The sequence below is a fragment of the Thermobia domestica genome, chromosome 11, assembly GCF_964235325.1.
Source record: "Thermobia domestica chromosome 11, izTheDome1.hap1.1, whole genome shotgun sequence".
Classification (NCBI taxonomy): Eukaryota; Metazoa; Arthropoda; class Insecta; order Zygentoma; family Lepismatidae; genus Thermobia; species Thermobia domestica.
In genome coordinates this window covers 3,982,760-4,010,246 of record NC_137464.1, presented here as the reverse complement: position 1 = coordinate 4,010,246, position 27,487 = coordinate 3,982,760, and the positions used below count along the sequence as shown (strand labels likewise).

The 27,487-nt window shown below is 36.6% G+C and overlaps 2 protein-coding genes across 8 annotated transcripts in view; one reads left to right on the top strand and one right to left on the bottom strand.

Annotated features, from left to right (window-relative positions):
- Window positions 1-19,341, bottom strand: part of LOC145663829 (neurocalcin homolog) — a 30,226-nt gene extending 10,885 nt beyond the window's left edge. For 2 of the 6 annotated variants that reach the window (XR_014127278.1, XM_081729926.1), the window contains exons 1-5: window positions 19,208-19,341; window positions 14,412-14,534; window positions 10,774-10,892; window positions 8,366-8,554; window positions 4,096-4,303 (exon numbers count right to left, since the gene is read on the bottom strand). Coding sequence is in view for 5 of the 6 variants with exons in the window: in XM_081729926.1 (XP_081586052.1) it covers window positions 4,106-4,303; window positions 8,366-8,554; window positions 10,774-10,892; window positions 14,412-14,478 (573 nt within the window). In the remaining variant the exon portion in view is untranslated. Of the gene's footprint in view, window positions 1-4,095; window positions 4,304-8,365; window positions 8,555-10,773; window positions 10,893-14,411; window positions 14,535-18,194; window positions 18,333-19,202 lie in introns of those variants that run through there. The other 4 variants (XM_081729927.1, XM_081729928.1, XM_081729931.1 and 1 more) reach the window with 4 other exon arrangements.
- LOC145663830 (neuron-specific calcium-binding protein hippocalcin-like) overlaps window positions 19,187-27,487 on the top strand; it is a 58,351-nt gene continuing 50,050 nt past the window's right edge. For both annotated transcript variants that reach the window (XM_081729932.1, XM_081729933.1), the window contains exons 1-2: window positions 19,187-19,453; window positions 25,692-25,795. In XM_081729932.1, the coding sequence (XP_081586058.1) occupies window positions 25,726-25,795 (70 nt within the window). In that variant the 5' untranslated portion in view covers window positions 19,187-19,453; window positions 25,692-25,725. The remainder of the gene's footprint in view (window positions 19,454-25,691; window positions 25,796-27,487) is intronic.

The window sequence follows — 27,487 nt, the reverse complement described above, 5'->3', positions numbered from 1 at the left end:
TGTGAACAAGGTGGTTGGTCCGTTCCAGTAAGGTTACTTCATCTAGGAGGGTAGAATAGTCAGGAATTGAGCGTGTCCCGAACCAACGAATATATTCAGGCAACATATTAGAAACACATTCTAACAAAAATTCCTGAAAGTCTAGCTGGGTATAAGCTTGGTCTGCTAAATGCTTTTTGGAAAAGACATAATGAGAGAGAGGTTCGTTGTGGAGCTGAACGCGTGAGCGGTATTGGTGAATACGGGAACGGGGGACCTGATCTTGACCAAACTGACGTAAGAATTTTGATTGGATGGTTGCCCAAGGTTGGGATGAGAGGTTCTGGGTGGAAAACCAGAAATGAGCGGGTCCAACTAAGGATTTCTCAAAAATCTGCACACATTTTGAGTCTGACCAATTATTCACTAATGCGATTTTGAGAAAATTCTTTAAGAATAATTCCGCGGATGGGTGCGTACTTGGATCATATATGTCGGGAATGATAGAAACTGTTCCAGAAGTATTATTGATATTGTTGTCTGAAGTGGAATTCATGGTGAGAGGTATGAAAGATGCTTGTCTACGAGTTATAGGCATATCATAACAGAAAATATAAGTATAATGAAATATGAAAATAAAAGTCTTGCCTTACAAGTATGTGAAATGTACACAAGACAGTCTTAACAACGAGAGCTTAAATTCCTCGGGGGGAGCCATAACAAATCTTAAAAAAATAATATGATTGATTGATTGACTAAGATTGAGAGAGGTAGTATAGAATTAGAAATTCACTTTTATAGGCTTTACATGAAGAAAACTAATTTATTACAACAATATATAACCAAGTGTATATAAGATAAACCATTACCAAAAGAGCTTATTAAATGAATGATATTTACAAGATAATTGAAGGGTTCACATTCTCGTCTTACATGTCAGGACTGTCTATGTGTATTTTTCACCAGAGTCACTAACAGAGCTCTATGCGAGCGTACTTACAATGCCTTTACGTCCATTGCCATCAGTAACAGAACTACTCCTTCCCAATGTCACTTTTCTACGAAGCAAGAGTGGTAACTAGGAGGTTGATAGATTCTTCTGCACCCCTAGACTGAATTGTCTACGGTTTTTATAATACTTTCATTTCACGGAACTGGAATTGTTTTTGTTTTCACTTTTCTAAATTCGTCCGCGTTACCTACAAACGTGCTGTTAGTTCTATTTAAAAATGTTTTCACTCTGCTATATTGTTCTAGAAACTTAGAGTTGATCCGTTAACTGTGTACTTCTATATTATTATTTTTAAACCTCAAAATGAGGAATGTCTTAATATATGCCAATACAACTTCCGTACCAACCGCAGGCTGGAATCGAGTTAGGGACTCCTCACATCAGATATATCCGCCCTCCCACTGATCCACTGCGACTCTCTCGATTTTAACAGATATGGTGTTATGTTCTTTGAGATTTTCCCATGATCCCCATAGTTTGGGATTAAATCAGTCAAAAAATGTTTCCCAATAGCTTTAATACAAAAAACTTTATTTTTGTACACTTATAGTATGGCATATTCTTTTCTGAGCTCCACAATCATCTTTCCTGGTTGCAATTGAAATCTGCAAATAAGAGAGTGAATTTAGAACCATACTTACAATTTCAATTAATGAGTTGAGTTGATTTTAGTTAAGTGTCCCTTTCAGCAGCGAGGCTATATGAGAGGTGGACCTACTGATTAACGTGGAAACCGAACCACATGAGCTCCCGCCTGGAATTGAACCCGGGCCTCCCACTCCAAAGGCCAATTTCAATTAAATATATTATCTATACGTGTGTGTTCTGCAAAAATTTTGTAAAAGTTCTCCGATTTTATATACTACAATGTTTTTTTTTTTTTTTTTTTTAAGATTTATTTCTAATGTTGAAGTTTGAAATTACTGAAAGAGAAGAATTTAAATTCCACTCATCTTTAGAAGATACCCAAATTTTATAAGGTATTGTCTTTCCAATGGGGTATTTTGCTTTTGGTTCTTTGATCCAATAAGGCTTATGGAAAAATACTAGTTTCTGCGATAAAATGGGAGAGAAATACTGTTTCGTTTAAAACGTAAATTTGTAGTTCAATTTTGTATTTTGCAATTCATTGGCAACAATGGATTTTCGATGGGAACTCGTGATTTAGACGTTCTGAAAATGGTAGAATTTCTTATTTTATTATAAACTAACTTACATGTTAGATATAGTTAAATCACGTTCCGCAACAATGTACCTGCTTCCAACAATAGTTGCAAGGAATATAACGAAATTCAACAAAAACAGTTCTCTAGATCAAGGGCGCCGATTTCTGTGTAGTTTTTTTGGGGGGGGGCATTCAGATGCAGAAGGTATATATGTGAAGATTTTAAGACAAATTGCACTGAAATTATGCCAAATATTGTATATTCAAATATATTCTACAATAGGGGCCCACATGAGCTTTGGTGGTGGCCCGGGCCCCCTCGGCCCCCCAGGATCGGCGCCCTTGCTCTAGATACATTTCTTAAACAGTACTAAAAACAACTGCCGCTTGCTACAATTAAATTGGCGAGATATCGAATCCCGTTTAAATTGTAAATTTGTAATTCAGTCTTGCGTTTTCCAACTCATTTACAACAATAGCTTTCTAGTAATAGGTACAAAGTTTATTTAGTGTGAAGAAAGGCTTTCGAAACTTGTGAATTGGTCGTTCTGAAAATGTTGGAAGTATTTTCTTTTATTATAAAGTAAGTCTAACTTTGAGCTAATTAGGCCAGTTTTGCAACAGTGTAGCTGGTTCCAACAATGGTTATCAAGGAAGTATCTAAATTCCAGAAATAGATTTCCCTAAATATCTTTCCTAGAATTATTGTTCCCAAACAAATTACCATTTTCTGCTATAAAATGAGCGAGAGATCAAATACCATTTAAAATGTACGGGAAGTTTATAGTTCAGTCTTGTGCTTAGCAATTCATTTGGAACAATAACACGGTTGAAACTAGACTCGCCAAAAATCAGCCACTTAACGGTTTAACGTTGATTGCTATAAAGTAAAAACGAAAGTAGTTTCCTGCAAATCTCAACAATGCCTTCCATCTCCATATCACGCCACACTAGAATCTAACGTCAAACATAGATTAATTTGTATAGGCGTACTATTTGTTTTAAAAGAATTACCCTTTTGGAATCGCATCTTACAGCCATGCCCGATGTAATTTACTTTTTACTACATAGTCGTGTAACTGAAACTTCCGATCCAATCCATGGTACGTGGGCCGCAGCGGCTCATTGGTACAGCGTTCTGGCGCATGAGGTCTTTAGGTCGATCCCAACTTGCGCTAAGTACTTTGTGGTGGACAAACACCGTATGAAAGAGTTTTCTCGGGTCTCTCCCGTTTCCTCCAACTTTCTTCGATTCACCATTTCATTATCGTGAGTCGTAAAACTTAGAAATGACTATTGGATAGTATTATCTCCACATGCTTCCAGCGTTACTAACAAAAATGGTAAACTAATCATCCAAAATTACTAATTTTAAAGTACTCAACATTATAAATGCTTAGAGGAGAGTATTCCTTCGTCAGTTTAGGAGTAGACATAGTTTCATTTAAAGCTAAGTAGATATACTTTAGAAATCAGATTTCGGTCTTCTGTAATAGAAATTGTCATACGTAAAAGGTTGACCGACTTGACTTTAAAAATCTCAAAATCTACTCAAAAGATTTATATATCTATGATTTCTGTACTAGAAGATACTACGGATATTGTTCAATCAATATAGGTATCTCATCTGATTCATTATTATTGGGTCGCTATTATAATTCAGGACCCAGAATTTTTATAAGCCAATTTTTCTAAATTCCAGATTCGTATCTAAATCCAATTATCCCGATACTCGGATTTCTATGAAATACGAATTTTATCCGAATTCGAAATTTTCCATTTTTTTAACCCGAAAAATAAAAAAGAATCAGATTTGGTGATTCCTACTGAATAACAAATGCGTTTTCAGCAATTTCTGTGTTTCATCATCAGAAATTCCGCTTTTAAAATTCAAATAAAGTACACCTTCTACATGAAGGATTGAAGTTAGTCAACGTACCTTGGTGGAGTCAATGGGGAGTGAGGTTGTACTGGAGAATGGCCAGCATCTCGGGGTCATCTCTCGCAGTTGAGACAAACTCTTCAGGTGATATCAGACCATCCTTATCTTTGTCCATTTTGGCCATAAGCCTATTGCGAAGCCTTTCCAAGTTGATGTCTCCTGGCAGACTGCTTGTGATGGCGAAACTAGACATCCTGTGGGTTGCCTGCAACAACGATACACTTTTGACAATCTGGTATAATAATAATAATAATAACAACATTTAACACAGTCTGCATCAGTTCTATTATTCCAGATGCTTTTCCTAATTCGACGAGAAATATATATAAATTCCAGTCTATTTATGTCGAAAATAAGGTGTTATTCCTGAAGGAGAGAGTTGTTAGCAACCTGTCAGAGAAAAAATATAAAACATTAACCAACCACTGTAGCAACTTGCATGGCATTATGTTCGGTTGTCGGAAAAAAATGACGTTTTTTTCCTAGTTTATCAAAGACGATTTGTTCTCGTACGTATAAAGAGCGATCGCTAACTTTTGGACATCTGTCAGTGAGCTTTGTAACTCCTTGCTCGTAGGAGGTGTTGTACGACCCTGTCAGGCAGGGACTTCTGAAGAGAAAGGAACAAGTGACTCCCTGACCGTGCAAGATCATTAGGTTATGGTAGATGTATCAACAAATCCCATTCAAAGTCTAATAACTTTTGACCAGTTGTCAAACTTGGGTGTGGTTTTGGGTTGTCATGATTTAACACAAGTTTTTCATGATTATCACAATGATTTTGGATGATGAAGTCGCCCACACTGTCCAATTTCTAACAATACACATTTGAATTAATGGTTTGATTTCGTAGTGTGAGGTCGAAAAACACCCTTTAGAAACCTACCACATTGAGAGCATAACCTTTGTCTAATGAATGTCTCTTTTTGATGTCGTTTGACATGAATCATCGATTACGCGCACCTCATTCTTATAGTCGCTTCAAAAATGGATAGTTTTCTCCATATCACGGCCAGGGCCCTTATACTGGACGTCATATAAATTTGTTTGAGTTCACGAGGGACCCAAACGTCAGGAAAGCTCGCTGACGTTATCATAGCTTCTTAAGGCGGTCGTAACGCTTGAATAATTGATGTTCTATATTTCTGAAGACTCTCTTGTCCTACAACGTGACCTGTATTTTTTGTCCTCAATCTTGGCAAGCCATCCCGACTGAGAAGCGTCGTTGAAATCAAACTCAGCAGCAAGAAATTTCGTGTTGGCATTGATGTTTTTGTATGGGACGCAGCTTTTCAGAGACTTCATAAGTCTTATTCACTTTATGGAACCAAAACTGTAAAATGAACGGAGAATTCACAATTTGATCTTGCATTCTAAACTTGTTGTAAAAGACTTCAAAATTTAACCAAATCGCTCGATTTATTTCCTTTTTTTAATGAATGACGTTACAAAATTGTTGTCTGTCAAGTTACATAACAATGGCATACATGCAAATGACTCCAGTAGTCACAAAAAATAACTAACGTCATTCGTTGCAAATGTGCATCGTAACTTTTTCGACAGCCCAATAATAGACTATTATGAATGACGAAGGTTGCTGAAAATGCTTTTGTAATATTTAAACCCTTTACTACCTGATTTTTTTAATAATCAAAGATTATTTCTGTTTCATAGAATCAAAATGAGAATGATAATATTAGCCAAATGTTCTCAACTGAAGCGTAAGACAGAAACACGAAGGGTTAAGAGGTGATCTGTATGAAAAGAAGGTTTTATTGAAATTATTGTACCTGGCGTAGAATGAATGACAGCAAAAGCCATCATGTATAGTAAAAGTACTCTTTGTTGGTGTCCTCGGTTCCACTCAAAAATGATTAGCGTAGATAAAGAGTCAACTTGCAACAACAGTTAAACGTATTTTGAATAAAAAATTACTGCAGATAACAATAAAAGCACCTCTAATGCATACATTAGCTTACGTTCTATAAATTACATATAGACAGGGTTCTTTAACTTGGCATAACCGTGTAACTTCTAAGCTAATTGAGAATACACCCCATTGTGGTGAACAAACACCGTGTGCGTAGGTTTACTCGGGGTTCTCCCGTTTCCTCCCAATTTCTTCATTCCATTAGCTTCGCGGGCATATCCGTAGAACGTAAAACTTAAAAGATTACATTTCATTTCATAATTGAGAATACACATTGACTTTAAAAAAATGTCATTTTAGATGCTCTTTAGTGTAACAAATGAACAGCACTGCCAACCCAGCATAAAGTTATATTTTCTTCTAATGGCACACGTCACATTATTGCAGATTTCAAATGAACACATTAAATAAAACATTATAATATCACATTTATTATTTAGTATTGGACATTGAGGAAAACAGTATCTCACATATTTAAATTTTGGAAGCCTCTATCACGGTAACAATAAAACTGAAATGGACAGGGGAATGCATATCCAAGTGAGTTGATTTTAAGTTTGGCATCTCTTTCAACAGCGAAGCTATATGAAACGTGTATCTACTGATAAGCGTGCAATCCGAATCACATGAACTACCGCCGGTAATCAAATTCGGGTCTCCCACGCCAAAGGCACGTATGCTAACCGCTTAGCCACAAAGGAACTGCAGATCCAAAGTTATAAAGGGTTGAAAATTTGATTTCTTTCAAAAGGATTTGTTTGAAAAAGAAATACTTAGATAAGTACTATATCTAATACTCATATGGTTTCGAATAGATGAACGTATGATTTTGCCACTTAACAGCAATTAGATATCTCAACCTGTTTCTGAGATATGATAAACATTGGCGAAGTTTGCAACACTGCTTAAAATAACGTATGCGTATTTCTGGAAATTGTTTTATGATTCTTTTCCTCCTTATTATTATTATTTTTTTTTTTTTACTTTTTTCGTGTTTGTTCTTTTATAAAATTAGAGCAATGGATTTTGATGATTGTAATTACAAGTTGTTCCAATTACATAATTTTAAGCAGTGTTACAAACTTTATAAATGTTTATATTATCTCCGAAACGTTTTAAGATATCAAATTGTGTTAAATGGTTAAATGATTTATTTGTCAATTGGAAACCATATAAACACTTAGCTTTCATACTTACCAAAGCATTTGTTTTCCAAATAGAATATTTCGAAAAGACTAAAATTGTGTAGCTCTTATAACTTCACTGCCATTTATTCAAAATATATGATATCAAGATGTGGTCCGTCTCAGTTGTGCTGTTAGTCAAGTAAATACTTGGAAATTTTAGAATTTTGTGATACTTCAGAGTCGTTAGTTTGCAACACTGAGTAACAAATAAGGTACTGGAAGTTTTCGTTTAACATGTAGATGTCGAATATGTAATAACTGTTGCGAAAATATAGCCTTATCCTAGATTCGCAACGCTGTTAATGTACGAGTAGGCCTATATCAGACCATTTGTACAAACTTTCAGTGTTTTTCATTCATTAGTTTACAACTTGCATGATTGTAACGAATTAACAAATACACCCAATAAAAAGTCCCACATCATACGAGTACACATCAGTTTCCGCTAAATTTTCGGAGTAACGTAAACGAAAGAAGGAATTATAAGTGCTCAAATTAAAACACAAATTTTGTATTGAAAGTTGTTAACGGAATGAGGGCCCTTTCATTACTCGTCTTTTGATTTGATCTCTGTAAGTGAAACGCTCTTGTATGATTAACTATTACTATGGATGCTTAAATCAAACTTTGTTGTATCTGTCGTATTTTATTTTGACCTGGCAGAATTGAGCAAGAATGCTATAAAATACAGGATCTGTCTATACAACAAAATCGTGAAGCCATACGTCACAGTTTCGCCATCTCCCCAATAAGATCACAATGTTTTGAGCCGACATTCACGGCGGAAACGAGAGTAGCCAATCAGACTCGATGCTCTGACAGATGCTCGTTTATTTTCTGGCTTTGTTGAGTTATTAGAATGAAGATACATATGGGTAGATCCTCTATTTTATAACATCCTTGGAATTGAATCTCATCTACAACAAAGAAAGAAATAATAACTGTTATTTATTTTAATTTAGGATTCTCTGACTGGTTTCTTTCTTTCTATTAATAAAAGGGAACTATGGACCAGAATTACATTTTTTTAACTACTTTCGAGCGATGATACGAGAAAAGAAAGTATGATCATTAAAAAAAGTAAAAAAAAAAGTAAAATCAAACTTAAGATATCAATATCTGAGCAGCATGAAAGAAAGAAATAACTCACCAGAAGCATTGATAGAAGCTCTCTCCTGTCTAAAGAGTTGCTTTGGTTAGCATCGTACATGTGAAAGATCCACACCAACCTCTCCTCGACGCCTCCTCTAAGAGCGGAGATAACGCCAGTCATAAACTCCTCGAAGTCTATTACTCCATTGTTATCAAAGTCGAAACAATCAAACATTCGATCAGAAAACTAAGGAATACCAAGAAGATAACAATAATAAGAATGATAACTTGGATTTGAAATAAAAAGTCGGAGCAAAGTGGCTAAACTTGATTTAAATAGGTTCTTTATAGTCTATTCGCTATCAAGGGAATTCTTTACCTACTTCCTAGAAGTTATAGACACAACTAGAACAAAGGTAATGCATATACTTCGGTCTACCCATAAGGTTATTCTACCCACTTTCTTATTTGCATACCCGAAGGTCTCTTTTCTAGAGACTTGATTTGTAAGTTTTGTATGCTGCTTAATGTTGCTCAAGGGACGAGAAGCATAGTTTCAAATTCGAGACGAGGCAATGAATAGAATAATTCTCGTCTCATTTTCGAGAGAATAAATTTTTCGAGTCTAATGAATACTTGTTCATCCAAATTTTACGTCTCAAACACTATTTTAGTGTTTCATCATTCATACTGTAAAAATAATAAATTAATAAACTGATTGTAAGAACATATACCAAATTTTAAAAATGCACAAATCATTACACTTTATACTCCAACCAAATGTAGTTAGATCCACAGTTTTGTGGATGTTTCGTGACGTGGAAGGAATTTGATAACTTCTAAATGGAATTAAGAAAAGAATCAGAAAACCTTATTTCTCGTCTTGTCTCATGGGCAAGAGTACCATTCCTCGATCCTAAATAACCATCTGTTTTTTTTTTGTTTTTTTTTTTAGAAGATGCGCTAAGTAGCACTTAGATAACCAATAAAAAATTATTCCTCACAATTAGGACTTCGCTCAGTAGCCTATGTCTTTGTAGTCAACAGACTCAGCAACTCTGACTGTGCATGACTGACTTGCATTTAATTGTTTTAATTGTTTGCATATAATATCTTTATCGAGTGTAAATGAAACACATCGTTCACCACATTGCAGCATACTAACACACAGGATAACCATGAATAATGTCTCCTGAAACTGAGTCTGAAATTTGAATTAATATTAAATCTTATTCATGAGTGGTAAGATTAACCGAATGTATAAAATTAAAAGAATGGTCGGGGGTCATAAAACCCCAGCGTTTAGTTGCAGGGTTAAGCATCTTATGACGTATGAGAATTGCAAGTGAAGAATGGAGTAGTTTCGTTACTTCCGCTACCAATCTAAGTGCAAGGTTGCAAAACTTACATTATCGTTCCTAAAAAACACGTCTGCTAAGTAAACTGCATAGATCAGTGGGTTCTTCACTTTATTCCCTTTTGGGTATCCTTCCTTACCTTTCTTATCTGTAATGGATTCGCTTTTTAAATCACATTTTTTAAGAAATTTAAACGGAAATGTTAAAATCTCTCTTTCATTGTAGTAGGCCCTACTAATTGGTCAATAAGAAACCTAACCATTATGAATTCGAAATATAGCTGATGGATTTGAAACATCGGAAGGAAGTGATACCGGAAGGACTAGCTGAAATACATTACACGAAAGAAGACAATCTTTTACTTTAGACTAAAATGTCTGCAATTGAAGTATATTATTATTATTATTATTATTATTATTATTATTATTATTATTATTATTATTATTATTATTATTATTATACTTTCAAACTATGCTACGCATAAGTGTAGGAAATCTCATAGAACGTCTGTGTCCGTCCGTTCGTCTGTAGACAGGTATGACAAAAAAAAAAAAAAAACTCTTGCCTTGGATATTGATAGAACAGACAGACTAAGCAACAAAGGGTTGTCAACGAGGTAGCTGGAATGGAATAAGAAACGGTTGCCAGTATTCGATTGCTCATGAGTTTACGAGTAGCCCTAGTGTATCTTCAATACCACCGACTAACTTTTTCTTGTCTGTCACCACTGGCTTCTATCAACGCTATGTTTGCTACCTGAGCAGCTTGCTCAGAAGCAGAGTAGCAGCCACTTGCAAATGACGGATATATGGCGAAAGCAAAGACGTGTGTTATCTTGTTATGAAGCTCTGTCATTACTATCATTTTCAGCTGAATAAACTAACATTCACTTCTTACAATCAGTGATGGAAAACCAACAGGCAGTGAGACCTATGGGTCGGAGTGACCCGGTAACCGTACCTGTCTGAGTCACAGGGTCTGTCTGGGTCTGAGGAGCGACACCCATACCCGGATGACCTAGACAGAGGTCATGCTTCAAGTGAGTCCTTGACCCATAATTTGTTCCATCACTGTTTACAACATCAATGAAAAGCGAATTTGTACTTACGACTGAAGCATCTCCTCTGGGAAAAAGCACTTTGAACACCTCCTGGAAATCTGGTCTATTGACGAAGCCCATTGGGTATCTCTTTATAAAATCTTTGTAGAAAATACGGACTTGCTTCACTTGAAAGTAAGATAACATAAAATGCAATTAGTTATTGAATTAAAGCAATGTATTAAGATAAAACTAATTAAATGCTCATTTACCATAGAATGTTCAGCAAATTGTTCCTCCTGCATCTGTAATAACCTAGTAAATACTACTTCAGTCAATAAGTTCGTGGACTCGACGCACTGTAGCGCAACTGGCATATTACAGCAGATAAGTTATACCCTGGAGTAAGCAGTGGTAGTTCATCTCTCGGCTCAGCAAGAGGCAGATCTGAGCATAGAGTGTAAACATACGTACTGTTTCTGTTATAAAAGGAGTTGATTGCGCCGCGGCGGACTTGGAGAATGTCGCAGTTTGAGCAATGGGAAAATATCAAGTCCTGTTAAAAACTAAGCAAATCAGCTACAGAAACGTTGCAGATGATCAGGCAAGTGCAGAGTGACAAAGCCCTGGGCCGCAGCGCAGTGTTTAAGTGACACCAACGGTTTACGGAGGAGAGAAACAGTTTAGAGAATTATGAACCAGTAGATCGGCCAACTACAGTCCAAACAGAACCAAAATCGAAGAGGTTGCAATGGTCGTACGCGCTAACAGTTCCCAGTGGGTAGATGACATCGTAGCAGCAGTACGTATCAGCCATGGTACATGTCACAACATTCTGACGGATGACTTGAACATGTCCCGTGTCAACCAGCACCATGACCCACGCATTCTGACACAAGCCCAACGATCAGAAGTGCTGACGCTGACGGAATGATCCTGAACCGGATAATAACAGGAGACAAAACATGATGTCTTCTCTATGATCCACAACTAAGGAGACAAGCATCCACCTGGAAATCACCATCATTTCCAAAACCCAAAACCTAATACAAGACAGGTCAAAAGAGAAAATCATGCTTGAACTGTTTTGAAGGTCAGTTTGGATCTGTGTAATTGTATCTATGTGTGTGTGTGGACGTTCACATCGAGCACAGCAACCATGGGTTCTACTGGTTGCCTATATTTTGGGTAGCAGTCCACGAATTTATTGACTGTACTAGTAGTACTATTTTCAAAACTGGATCTAACCTGCTACTTGATACAAACGAAACATATTCAACATGGGAAGATCGGTTTCCAAACACCAAGACATTCTCAAGGTGCTTATTCAGTGTAACCTTCATTTTTTTTTACCTCAGAACAGAGAAATCAACACACTGTCATGATGGAGTATCCACTGCCCTCGCGCTATATTAAAGACTATTGTGGGGAACATCCCCTTTAAAAGACTCAAGGCAATAAAACTTGACATTAACGGTCTGCTATTTATGGCACCTAAACTGCTGAATGTAAAAAAAAAAAAAAAAAAAAAACAATGATCAGTAATGTGTGATTCTATTAGACCAAAAAACCATCCAACGAATTTCAAATATTCCACAGAGTCGAAATATATCCCTACGTTTTCAGTATAAAGACGGAAAAAGACGAATTGTGTCGATAGCTACACTATGTTTCTCTTTATGAAGAGCAATCTACTAGAGGCGTTCACTCACACCACATTACAGTAGCGACCGCTTAATACTCCGTCTATCCATACTAAGTGGATGCAAGAACAGCGAGGTGAAGTACTCTTCAGTGATGAGCCCCTGTTCAATCTAGAGAATGATTCTTTACATCTGTACATCTGCGGACTAGGGATATGTCAATTTTGAGGATCGTTATGATAGTATCGGGGTTATGGCCTAGAGTGACATCATGTTAGGTGCACACACATCCCTGAGTATTTTCTTGGAAGGTACTGTGACAAGAAATCTATCGAAAAGTTATCCTGCATAAATACATCCTGAAAATATCCTGCAGAAATTTTACGATGGGTGTGTGGTCCTAATTAATGATAGTACATGTTTACATAGAGTGGAGGAGCTCTAGGAATGCGAACCCGATCTCGAGCTGACATGCTATGCGTCTGGTATTTATTGTGAGGCTGCGTTCCTCTGATTGCAGTATACGCCGACATGCCGTACGAGGCAGCCTTCTTTCCCTCTCAGCATGTGTAAAAGTTGACACTGTGCTATAGTCCCTGATGGACTGGAGTTGGCGAATACACGAATATTTGGTGTTCTGCGATTTGGAAATCAACACCGGTACTCGTTTACTGCCAGATGAGTATTGTTACTGCAGAACCCATAGACGAATATTATGTCTGTGTATTCTGCATTTGTGAACACGGTGGGCATGTTGGCTCATTCAACTCCCCGAACTGCAACTGTGATATTCGACACTGACCTGTCCACACACACTCACACAACTGATGTACATTACATGGGTCTGGAATCAGGATCTCGCCATTTGGCGCGGAGCATAGGATCTAGGCTCAATGGGCAAAAGCCTTTACTATGCATTTGTCCACTGTATGCATTAATGGTACTACTAGTAACAAATCAGGGAATACGTACATGGTGTTTTTCGTTGTTCCTCCTTTTGCCCAATTTACTCGAATTTACCAGGCGTTTCGCGGTATATGTTCATATGACCTTTTTTCATGTACTAGTCACATACAATACAATCACCTATCGCAATATTTGTATTACCTCCCGTTACACCCTAAATATATATTTGCACTTCGCACTTCAAGCTATTAACATTTTTAAAATATTGTGCATGTGTGGATGTAATGTTGCCACTTTTGTTGTTGTCAATTTTGAACGCTAACAGTTTTTGTTGTCAATAATTGTCTTTGTTTATATTTTAGTTGTAGACATTTTGAGAGTTGACACTGCTGGCAACATTTTTTGCGGTCAAGGCTTCAAAATAAAATGAGAATTCTTAGTTTACTTCTCTAGGCTAAAGGAGGTAGATGTTAAATACAAGTAGAAATTGGAGAATCCTGATGGAAGTGATGTACACAATATAGTCCACAAGTTTACATCAAGCTCAATCAAGCCAAGAATCACGCGCAGCAAACGTGAGCTCTCTGTCACTGGTCGATCGTTTTCCCTTACAGAGATCGACCTTTTACATTTGTTTAAAATTTAGATGAACTCAAGCACATAACAGAGCATTTTTCTATGTTTGCTGAATACAAATACATAAAATAATTAACTAAAATAACTACATAAATTAATATAGAAAGTAAACACGCAAACTAGTAACAGTCATTGATCGTTTTAACCAAGTTCCGACACTACCTCTGCAGTGGCTAATATTCAAAGTTGCATTACGAATGGGAGAGAAACACCACAACACAGTTTTCAATCAAGTACGCTGTCCAATCCGACAGTGTAAAATGCCGGTCACGCTGTACATATACTCTATAATACAAGAAAATCAATATTTTTAAAGTTTAAAATCAAGACATTGAAACTGAATCGGCTGCTTCAGAGTTTGTTCGTTGTTTCTGAAATCCGTTAAATCCAGGACCCAAAACTGAAAGAAAAGTGTATTCAGTATAACTACAAAAATGTATATAAACTACATAATATACAAGATGAAGAAACGACCATCCACGAAAAGCAATAATACATGTACTTAAATTTAAGCAGTCTCACCTGGAATTCCTAGTTCATGTGAAATGTCCCTTACATTAATCTTTGACTTCCCGGCCCCCATTCTCATAAGCAGACAAATCTTCTGGAAATTCTAAGAATGTTCTTAGTTGGTCAGCGTCTTTTCTAGGAAAGGGAATTAATTCCATCAGATTGAGATTAGAAAAATTGAACGAATTAGAAACTAAACTCTACAATGATGAATACAACAACATATTTCCTTATGGAGTATGGAGGTGCATGAGAAAGTGAACAATGAAGTCAATTGATAATTAGTGAACTACTATAAAATCAATAGCATATCGTAGGAAATTATACTTAACCAATCATTTTATGTAGAGGGATCTCGCATATATTGATTTGCTTTCTTTCAAATCGTTTGGAAATATTTTTGCTCTCTGACCGAGCGGATGGTTTGCGTTATTGTTTGCGAATTCTGCAGTCACAAAGAAATTTAGTTCTGACTGGTTAGAGAGAACTGGTCTATTCAGATATCGTAAGATTCCGACTTAAAACACAATATTTCATATCCAACACCAATCCACATCATACCTCTGCAGAATATGCAAGCAGTTGCTAGAATGCGGTTGATACTGACGTATGAACAGCAGGTGAAAGCATGACCAGGAAAAGCGTAGGCAACATCCATATTAGACATAACCCACCCATATTGGACATAACCCATCCATATTAGACATAACCCATCCATATTAGACATAAGCCATTCATATTAGACATAACCCATCCATATTAGACATAACCCATTCATATTGGACATAACCCATCCATATTGGACATAACCCATCCATATTGGACATAACCCATCCATATTAGACATAACCCATCCATATTAGACATAAGCCATCCATATTAGACATAACCCATTCATATTGGACAAAACCCATACATATTAGACATAACCCATCCATATTGGACATAACCCATCCATATTGGACATAACCCATCCATATTAAACATAACCCATCCATATTAGACATAACCCATCCATATTAGACATAACCCATCCATATTGGTAGCAGTGCAATGTCGTGGACGTCAGTAGCTCATCTTGCTGTTGCCAGCACGGGAAACAGTCATCTTACAGCTGTGATTGTGAGATTGGCCTTGGTATGCCAGTCTTCATTTGGTGTTTGCCTGTTGTCTAGTGACTATTTAGACTATATATTTCTAGGATAAATATTACCGACATCTCCAATACTTGCTACAGCACTGAATTCCCTTAGACAGCGTTACTTATTCTATATTTCGACATATACATCGTTAACCCTTAACTACTTGCTTCTTTCCTTCTCTCATTGTGATCCGTGGTGACTCATTGGTACATGAAGTTCCTTTTGCACTTGGAGTCATGGGTTCGATCGCGGCTCCAGCCAACATTTTTATTATGCATAGAGCTCTGCTGCACGTACAGATTATATATGTCGTGTTGTTATACTTAGTAGAAATATTTGATTTAGCTCTGTTATTAATACATTTAATTGTAACTTTTCAATATGTGTTTGTCATAAGTCAATAAGGAATGTTTGTATAGTATATTTTTATTAATCATTTGGTTCTTTCTTTACAGGTGGGACTAGTACCTGCAAAACTAAGCATATTACAGAACGTTATCAACTCTAAGTTGTAACTTGTAACTATAAACAATATTAACAAGTCCAACTGTAAATAAATTCCTTTCACTTAATTTGTTTAATTTATGTTGTTCCAGTTTCATTGTGTATATTAAATTATTTGCATTATCCAGCTTGTTCACGGAAATCCGTAGAGCGGCCACGGGTGGTAGATAAGTCCCATTTAAATAACAAATAAAACATATGTTTATGAAGCTGAAGAATTAGAGGTCAAAGGTTTTAAATTTAAATATGGACAAAATATTTTACTTCAGAAAGAAATGCTAATTTCTAAGAAACTGATTTCTACAGATGACATTTGAAATCACAAAATAAAATAACGTAAATAAAATGTTCACCCCAGGTGCGTCATTTCCAAAAGTCAAAAATGAAAGGAAAATTTTAATACTTGATTAATTAAAATAGTTGTTATTTGGGAACAAACGCTTTCTCATCACTCAACCAATGATAGAATTCCGTGGCGAAAGAAGTATAGAGTTTGCGATACAACGTATTCAGGGCAGTCAGGATGGATTGAAGCAAAGGTGATAGTTACAGAGAGTTGAATATGGTGGGGAAGGAAGGGTCCGCACCTTGCTTTGACCTACATGTGGCAGCTACAACACATTCTGTGGGCATTGATTACGACCCAACCATTGTCCAGACCATTTACATTATCATAGCAGATTCTTATTTTTGGAATAAGTTCCAAAGTTCGTTGTCCGTTTCTAGGAAAATTTTGAAAATTTGCCGGGAAGAAGTGGATAATTTACTCGTTTGTATGCTTGATAAAATGCAAGGAGAGCGGAAATTATCTTTATTTTTTTACAGGCGGTTATAAAACATTTGGAAAGCGGAAAGAACTACTTCGCCCAAGGTTCTATATAGTTAAAGTGAGAATGTAACAAGCATTTATATTTTGAACTTGGCTGCAGGTGTACAGAAACGCTTCATTTGGTATCCTTATGCAGAGACGAGAAATTACACTATTATTTTCAACGAAATGAGTCCAAACTTCCCTAACCCTAAATTACCCCGACTCGACCCTTCCCTACCCTACTGATGGTCCTAAAAATGGATGATTTTCAAATTTTCGTAGCTGTTATTACACTCTTTGTAGAAAACCAGGCGAACGACCAACGTCGGAATATATGTCTTATTTTTCATCTGAAGTAACAATACGATGCAGTAAACCTTTCCAGTTATTCCTACCAAGGAGAACTACAAATCTTCAGTTGTGATTTTCGTTGGCTGGCACCCATCAATTCAACATTTTCACCTTACCTCTTGCATGTGTTTCTGAGAACTTTATTCGAACATGACATTGGTCGGTGCTCACGGAGCTCATTTTACATTGCTGTCACTGAAACATAATGTGACAAACCAGCACCACCGAATAGTGAGATCACTCGCTATTCTTGACTCAAATGACCCCAATGCTTCTTGCTATGAAGAAGTTTTATTCGTAAAGAAAAATCGCACACAATTGTATGTTCTCAATAGCAGACTTTCATATAACCCTGTTCGACAAGGCATTACCTTCTGTCTAGATCAAGGTGACCAGAACTTTTACTTTTAAAAACGGGACGCGTAAGACTCGGCGACGGGGGTGGGGGACTTCCACATTGCATTTTGGGACTCAGCAGTGTTTTCAATTTATAAAATACTCAAGTAAGAATGATAACACAGCGTTTCTAACTTAAGTACTACCCAAAAATACTTTTAACTACTTCAACACTCAGAATTACCACTCAATTCCCACTTGAACCACAGAACACTCAATTCTCATTTGAATATTCAGAAGTTCTAGGCACGGCTGAACCTTCCCAATGAGTGTTGGTACGGAAGAATGTAGAATTAGCATTGACCATTTATATTTTGAATAATAATCACGGGACACGTAGATCACGTTTGCTTAAAAACGGGACATTTAGGCGTCCCGTTTGAGAATCAGAAAGAAACGGGACAACGGTTGAAAATAAGGGACTGTCCCGGCTAAAGCGGGACGTCTGGTCACCTTGGTCTAGATGCCTCAGCCTATTTGCTGAATGTGTACTACGCTTATGGTTACAAGGGTGACCTTATTCTATTTCTGTATGGTGTTGCTAAAGTGTTTTCTACCAGACGTGAAATTAGGCATTTCATTCACACTAACCTAATATAAACCTCACTACTATGTATTCGTTCATAATGGAAGCATTGCATAAAGCATACACAGTCCAACATCTTATACACGGTATTTCAAGTGACAATAATATCAAATACCACTCAACTTTAGACTTCCTAATCCACTGTTATTCGTTTGTCTCCTATTGCAGCGATTGTCTATTCACCTCAAACAAGCAAATCTAATAAAAGTAGTATATCGATATAGAAACAGTTTCTGGAGACTGTGTAAACAGGCAGCAGTCATTATATGAAGGAATTCACATTCTTGGATTGAGTATAGCCCGCTCCCCCCAGTGATTTTTAACGAATCATAGTGATTCTAACGATTCATACTAGTTCATAATGAATCGGAATCGCATGTTATAAAGATTTAAGATGTAAATCTTGTGGTAAGGAAGTTTTAGTATAAGTAGTAGTAGTAGTAGTAGCGGTAGTAGCAGTAGCAGTAGCAGTAGTAGTAGTAGCAATAGTAGTAGTAGTAGTAGTGGTAGTTAGTAGCAATAGTAGTAGTAGTAGTAGGAACGGGTTAGAAGCCCCGCAGGGGTTGGTTGGGTTCTGTTCTCGATATAAGTAGTAGTAGTGACTTTTCCAGTTCCGGTGACAAAGAACTGGGGGGAGCGGGCTATACACAAGCCACATTTCTTTACCTGTGATAGCAAAGAGGAAGTTATAATAAAACGAAAAGTTACTAATAAAACAAGCATTTTCAAAGTACTAATGGGAGTTAATTTCTCCAATGAAATTACAAACTTGTTTCTCATTATGTGGTGGCAGTCAAATTGTACAGCTGCACCAACATATTTTATGAAGATGTTCCAAATTCTCTTAAAGTAGATTGAAAATAAATATGGTAATCATGTATAGCCTAATCTTCTAATTAATAGTATCTATTATTCTGAGGTTGAATAAGATAATCGAACTTAAATATACATAATTCCCTTAATTGTTAATTCTAATAATGGTAGGAATACCATATAACAATTTATATAATTACTTAACTATTATTTTCTACCAGATTAATTCTATGTTAACGAAACATGAAAAACTCCGTTAACTTTCAGAAGCAGCCATTTAACAATTCTAAAATTCCACTATGAAAATCTGAACAATAAACAATTATCTGTAAATAAAATATGTAGAAAGTTTAAGGAGTTGACAATATTTTAACCTTCGAGGTTAACTACAATGGGCTTATTGCTGGGATAGATAAATCAACGGAAAGCTATCTCCTTGAGTTGAGTAAAGGTAAACTTTATTTACATTTTAAGTTTTGAAAATAATTTTATTTGTAGTATAAGAACTTCTGATGGTATCATTTTAATGAGCGCATACTCTCGTAAAATTTCAGGAAGGAATATTATCCTGATTTCAAAAGAGGAATGTATAATTACAGTAGAGTACAGAGTGTTCATAAAGCCCTGTGTCCACGTATTCACAGATGCTCACATTGTATTATTGTGGGATCATGGTAGAGTGACTTTGAGGTAGTGTGACTATTCTTTACTATTTATTCCAGCGTGTCTGTATGTATACCATCGTTCTCATAGAGTATGATTCTTCTCCATGTATGATGTGAAATTCTCAACAATGCTCGTGTGATGGCAGTAAATGTACGTCGAACAGCATTCTTAAGTTCTTCAACTGTTTCTTACGTGTGGCAGCAATCTTTTGTTTAATGAACGCCATAATGCATTGCCACAATATAGCAGATCAGAACTTCGGAGAGGCCACTCTAAAGATACAGAGAAATGGACAGAACCACGACCAATCAATTTATCAGGAAATCCTCATTGAGATAGTCTGTACCGGCAATAGCATAATGGGCTAATACTCCATCCTGTTGGAGCCATATATAACCGAACAGTTCTCGATCTTGCAGATATGGAATAAACCAATCACGTAACATGGTGAGATACGCGAAGTGGTTCAAAATGCCGCCAAAGAAATATGGACCTACCAAAAGTGGGTGAAGACATTGCATCCCAGGCCATGACATGTGGTGAATTGTGTTCAAGTTCCTCATAAAAAAAAATATGGGGTTTCTTTACTCCAGATATAAACATTTATGTCTTTTGCACTGCGATATATTGCAGACTCGTCCAAGAAAAACATTTTTCCCGTCAAGAAAAAGGTGTAATGACATCAAGCATTCGCCCATAAGCCTGCTGACATTTTTGCACATCACTATCACTCAATTTGTTTACAAACAAATGTTTAAATGCCTTTAACTGCAAATCCTTCTTCATATTGTTTTTGTAATGTCGAGTACGGAACACCAAATGCCTGAGACCGCTTACGAATGGATTTTTTTTTTTTTTTTTTTTTTTTGGCGAACGTTCGACAGACGCTGCAGCCTCCACACATGTTTCCAATAGTGTTGGTGGACATCTGTGCTGGGCTAATCTTTTATGCAATCAGTTGCAAAGAGCTTTTTCTCCCACCGCAAAATTGTTGGTTTTGGAAGGAGAAGTTTGTGACCAACCACACACCCGACCCACTTTGACCCACCAACAAATACGACCCACTCTGTTCTGTGTATTGCAAACAGCATCTTCTGAACACTGGTGAATTTGTTTACGCTCTATTTTCAAGGCCTCTATTTTTCGTATTTTTTCATGTTTCTATTTACTTATCTGAGATGAGTAAATCTAAGTGAAAAAAGAACTTCAGGCACTTTTGGATATTGATATTTGTAATTGAAATAAAAGCAATAGGACTATATCCACTTGACTTTCGACAGACTGGAAAAACATATTTTTGAATCACCTGTAATATATAAATTGTTATATAAAAAATTGAATGTAACTCTGTGTGCGTGATCATCACGGCTAAATGACAAAGCCAAATGAAATAACTTTTGGTATATAGTTAGTGGCGTCGCCTTGTGCAGTTCGCAAGAGTACATGAACCTCCAAGTATCCTGGGCTATTTGTTGCTTCTTAAGATATTTATTAATATTTAGAATATTATTTTATTGTCGTTTCATTTCTTTTCTTCGCTTGCTTTACCCCTTGCGTATATGCATTTCATCATCACACCACGTTCACAACAGAGCAGCGAGCGTGATAGACTGCTCTGTGTGTAGTACGCAAGGGAAACGCGGGCAGCAGAGGGGAGGAACTGCGGTCTCCTGACGTTCAAATCAAGATTTGCCCGAGCAGCGTTGACAGCACTATTGTTGACTAATTTCCACGAGCTAAAAGTGGCGCTTTAAACAAAATCAAACAATGAACTGCAAATTAAAATTTATAGAAGAATACAGGGTGTCCGAGAAGTCCTTCCCTGATTACAGAAGTTGATAACTCAGGCTAGAAATAAAATAGAAATATGAAACTGGTGTTGAATTGTTTACAAACTATAAAAGTTTTTGTCTGTGTTAGGTTTGTTCTGTTTTACCAAGTCTCAATTTTTTTTGTTCTAGGTTTGTAGTACGTAAGTAAGAAGCCATGCCAACCAACCAGGAGAAGGCACAGTGTGTCCTGTGGTACCATGAGACACGATCACCAACCACGGTGCAGAGACAGTTCCAGACAACATTTGGGAGGACTCCACCTGATGTCAAGAGCATTAAAGCCTGGTATGAGAAGTTCAAGAACACAGGGTCGGTTGCTGACCTTCCGAGGTCTGGTCGACCAAGAACCTCAGCAGACACGGTGGAGGCTGTGCGGCAGTCTTTTCTGAGAAGTCCTAAGAAATCGGTGCGCAGGGCCTCACGTGAATTACAGATGCCAAAAAGCTCTATCCATGACATTTTACACAAACGTTTATTGTTTCGTGCTTACAAAGTGCAACTCGCTCAGGCCTTGTTGCCCGACGACGGTACACGTCGATATGACTTTGCGGTCGAAATGCTATCACGTATTGAGGACGATAATGGTTATCTCAGACGAATAGCCTTTTCCGACGAAGCGACATTCTTTGTCAGTGGAGTAGTGAATCGCCATAATGTACGCATTTGGGGTTCAGAACCCCCCAGGGAGGTCAAGGAGTTCACCAGAGGCAGTCCAAAGGTGAATGTTTGGTGCGCGTTATTGCACGATCGAATTATCGGGCCATTCTTCTTCGCTGAGGATACTCATGTGGAAGTGTACTGATGTGACCAAAACTTTTATAGTTTGTAAACAATTCATCACCAGTTTCATATTTCTATCTTATTTCTAGCCTGAGTTATCAATTTCTGTAATCAGGGAAGGACTTCTCGGACACCCTGTATAGTAGTATTTTATACCTTATTCTTTCAATCAGTTATCTACATTTCTTTTTATCTCAATTTCTCGTAATGAAAATAGACTAATGGAACAAACAAAATTACGGCTTTTCGAGGCCGTACCAAGGGGAATGGGAGGTTTAGAACTCTTCCCCAGAGATTTTTAAGTTAATGCAGAATAAAATTAAATTTTAATTTATTTTCAAGACTTTTTTAAATATTATAATCTCTGATTTTTCTTTAGGCTACGTTTTTTACTACCTAAATAAACTGAATGTTTGTAAGTAAAGCGAATAGCTTATCAAAACATGCTGTACTTGGTAATATTGCTACAATGGTAAAATCTTCCCTTCTGTATTGTGGGAACCTGAAGATAATTTTGGAATTGATTTTTTTCAACTTTCACCTATAACACATGCAAAATAGAAAAAGACGAGTATTGAGGTTTGCAGTAACTAGTGCTGCCGAATTTTTGTGACATTTGCGGTTTTAGGTTTTTGAGGAAACCAGTTTTCTGAAAACCGAAACCGCAAATGCGATTTTCAAAACCGACATATCGGTTTTATGAAATTTCACTTTTTCAAAAACCGGTTTTTGTTTTTTTTTTCAAAAACCGATTTCGACAGCACTAGCAGTAACGTACGTTCAGCTGTAACCAGAAAGTTTTTCTTCGGAGAAGGGCGGAACAGCAATGAAGTGTCTTGAGATAATGCAAGAGTACATGGACAAAGCGTTCCTAATTTAGGGTGCCTCTGCAGCACTTTTTCTTCATAGAGTACTTTCGTTCTTCGACTTCTTCCTTAGGCAAGTTTTAGACGGAAGCATTTATCGAGCATTTCTGCCAAAAAAAAACTCGTATCATATTCTATGGAATCAAAAGTATGTGGTGCTCTTACACGGTAGCATTTTGATAGGTATCTTGCCGTGACGTAGCAAACAAATCACTGGAGAGGAGGGAAATTGTGGCTCCGAAACTACAAACAGAGATATCAGAAGCTATTTCTTCTAAGGCTCTTTGTTGCATATGCTTATTATGATACAAAGGACTTTTAACTTTGTACAAAAAAGGACGCTCCTCATATTTTTCAATCAGCATAATAATAGCATCCATACTCCAGCTCACTTTTCTTTACTACAATTCAATTTCCAACACAAAACAAAGAGCATGGATATTTGACACAAAATCTTTCGCTTCCCTTTAACACAGCACGGCGCTGTAATCGGACCAGAAGTGCTCGGGAAAATGCTACGAAACAGAACAGGTGCTATCGACAATAAATGCCATAGGATATGCCATGGCATGGGAAATGCTATAGCATTTGCTACTTTATAAGCTACGGTAGGATATCGATTATACGATTTTTGCTACGATAAATGCTTCCGTCTGAAACTAGGCTTAGTCCCTTATCACTGGCGGCGTAAGGCAAACTGGTGCCCGGGGCCAGTGAAGTAGATTGGGGCCCCTTCTCGAACAATCATGATTTATACGCTGCTATTTTTGACATTCATTTGTATAATTATTGTTCCCGTTAATTCCTCCCCCCTTTCCCGTTGCTGTGTGTGATTAAATCTGGGATATATTAAATAAATGGGGGTGACATTCAGCATCCCTGTCTATATTTTTTAACGCTCAGAACCGCCTTCAGGCTGGTATCTAAAAATAAAACCGCACCAGGGCTATCATAGCATATTTGTTTCTTTTTTATTCATTTTTAAACAAAGGACACGATGGAAAACGAATTAGGGATTAGGGAAACTACAACCCACAACAGAAATAACATAATCTTAAGAACAAATAAAACGTATCCACACGAATTACGCTCCGTAAAAAGTAGTTCCGTTTTATTTCCATCTAAATATAGAAGGAATCAATATAATTCACGTAAATTATTTTTTCTTTGAATATTTGAATACTTGATTTCTTATTGAACATTTTTTCACTCTAAATTAGTGGGCTGAAGTGTAAATTTATACGCCGAAAAGCAAGATCAAAAAAGGGGAAACCAGCTAAGGAAAAGAGTTTTGCTCTCTGAAACTTCGACTTGTAAAAGACAAAATTAAAAAGAGAAGGAAAACAAAGAATCAGCAAACTATTTAAATATAGCGTCTGCACCAAAGAGCTTCTACTTAGCACCAGAATTCTAGTACGCTAATAAACATTATGTACGTTGATCCCTTCTTTGTGCCTTTCCTTTGAACTGATAAATAAATAAATAAATAAACAGTGATACCTTAGGAAGCAGGCTAGCAGACGAGGCCCCATTACTTGCATCATACGACTTTAAAATGTGAACAACACTATATACTTCGATTTGCCTTTTATTATATTTTAATCTACACTCAGATTTTTCCTTTACATTTCTCTGAGATTATTGAACAAAGTGGAACTTTCATTTTATTCATATTTTAATTCACATACATTTTTCCTTTAAATTTCTTTGCCCCCCCCCCCCAAGAAAATGAAACTTTCCTTTTATTTATTTTTAATCTACATTCAGCTCTTTTTTCCTTTAAATTTCTTTGCGTTTCCGTAAGAGAGTGAGGCACTAAGCTATAACTTGTTTAACTTATACGGAAATCCGGCACGAATTATTTTATTTTATTTTATTTTTTGGACTTATATTTCTGTTATTTCATCCCTTATTTGGTGTATCGATTGGTAATTAATTTCGTTTGCTCTTAGGGAAGGTGTGGATTATAAACCTTGACGGTCCTTGTATGGCTCATGCTAACAAGGTTCTTTAGTAATTATTTTTTATCTATGGTCCGGGGGGCCTAGGACGGGGCACCCCTCGCCCCCTTTACTCCGCCACTATCCGTTATCGATTCAATTTTCATAATTTTGTCGTTTAGTGCACTTAAATTGTGCTGATTTTAATAGATGTACTTGAAAATCTAGTTGAAACTAGTCCTTTACTGTCTGTCTGTATTCACCATGTTCCCGGAAGATGTTTTTCACGAAAAACAGTCACTGTTCTAAAGTTAACACTATTCTCAGCGTACATGATCTCAATCGTTCAAAGGCAATTAAAAACTTAGAACTTGCCATATTTCTTCGTCTCATAGTCACCAGTCTGAGTAGCTTTCGAATGCTAAGTGCACACAACGCAGGATTAGCATTGCACGAAACATTTCTCGAGTGCACGGCAGGTGTGTAGTTATTTTTCAAACGCTCCACACATTATAGATCGAATCAGGCATCTTGCGTACTAGAAGTGGTTGCTACCCATCTTACAAACGAAATCTTTTAATCGTAGTTTTGATTATTCATTTCAGCTCAGAAGTATAATTGCAGAAGATCCTGATAAGAATGGGGACAAACACTTCGAAGGTGGATCCCACCCTTTTGGCTGATTTCCAAAACTGTAAAGAATTTTCAGGTAACTTTCTTTCGTAAGTAGACTAATGGAAACATAAGATATAACTCCTACATAATTTTAATAACTAGATTAAATTTCCAGAGAAATTCTTTTTCTTTGGTGACGTGACACCAGTATTAGTAGTTTGAGGGAAATTTCCCTAATCTACGGAAATTTCGTAGGCAAATTTAGCAGAATGGGAAGAAGAGAATTTTTCGATAAAACTTGAAAAACCAAGGAAATTCTCGCAGTGATAGATTGACCAATATAAATGCTTAAAGTTTTCTTTGTTCTTCAGAAATAAACCAATACAATAAGAGTAATTTGTGTGCGTTCGAAGGAGCATAATTTGCAACCATTGTTGGTTGGGTGTATTTAAGAAAAATGTAGGAAAAGTAGAACTATAGAAGCAAAAAGCAAATGTGGTTGGCATTTCTTTTAATACAGAAAAGAATATTCTTATCACATAACTTCTGCCGTAGGAATTGCGGCACCAAACTAGGGAAAAATTCATAAGGAAAGGGAAAATTTTGTTTCAGTCGAGGGAAATTTTCACTAGGAAAGCTACGAGCACTGCGTGACACACAGAACCGGCTCATTAGAAACACATTACATATTGGAGTAATTGTTAATCAAAACATGTCTGCAACCAGCCTCCAGCCATCGGAAATATTAAGGAAAGCTTGATAGAAGTCTCTTGAATCATTGAAAGCCATAATTCTCACGAAGCAGAGGAAAGTTAGCAGAACTTGTTCCTGTTTGTGTACCTGATTTGTGATCATTGGAGCTAAAGTTCGTTCGTTTTACGCATTTACCTTCAAACATCGCAGCTAATCTTATGACGAAAAATTCGCAGTTGTAGAAAATGACAAGCAAAATGGTAAAATAAATTTTTAAAAATGGTTATTTATGGAGAAACAGTTAATACATTTATGTGTATGATCTTGAAATATTTTTTTATTTTGATTGATTGCATTTTAATGTCACTACTTACTAAGAGGTAAAAGCTTATATGAAATGTGTTACTCCGCGCTGAGCATGGTAGAGCACTTATTAATATGTACGGTATGAGTTTAAAAATAACCAACATCCATTAAAAGAAACAAAAGAAGTCCAAGTCCAGTGCGGATCTAGCCCAAGCCCCCAGTTCTTTCACTGACAAAAATAATTGAAGCTTATATTTATATATTCTTGAAAGTTTATAGTGAACTCATGATATGCCTACCATAATCTGCGTTCTAGCTGCTCCCCCCAGTTTTTACCTTCTAGACCCACCACTGCCCAAATCATAGAAATATTAATATCACAAGAATTTTAGGAATGATCAAAAAAAATGGATTAAAATAATTAGTTTTCGGATCAGGGGCCAGAAAAGTTCTGAACGGCCACTAAATCGAGTTTTCGTATTTTCTACAGAATAAGCACATCATACTGACTGTGAGTTAAGTGATAGTTTGAGTTTGGCTACACTATATGTAATTCTCCAGATATAAGGCTTACAAGAAAAAAATGATTGAAATATATTGTAGCTTTTGATCCAACAGGAAAGGAAACAGGAATACCACGACCGAAAACATCGTAAAGAAAGAAAAAATATTTGTTTCATGTTGAACGTCTGTTCCAAACTTTACTTCATAAAATTGATCATTTTATCTTCCTCCGAAAGCCCTGTCATAAGCATGATGACAATCAAAGCTAAAGAAGACTAAGACA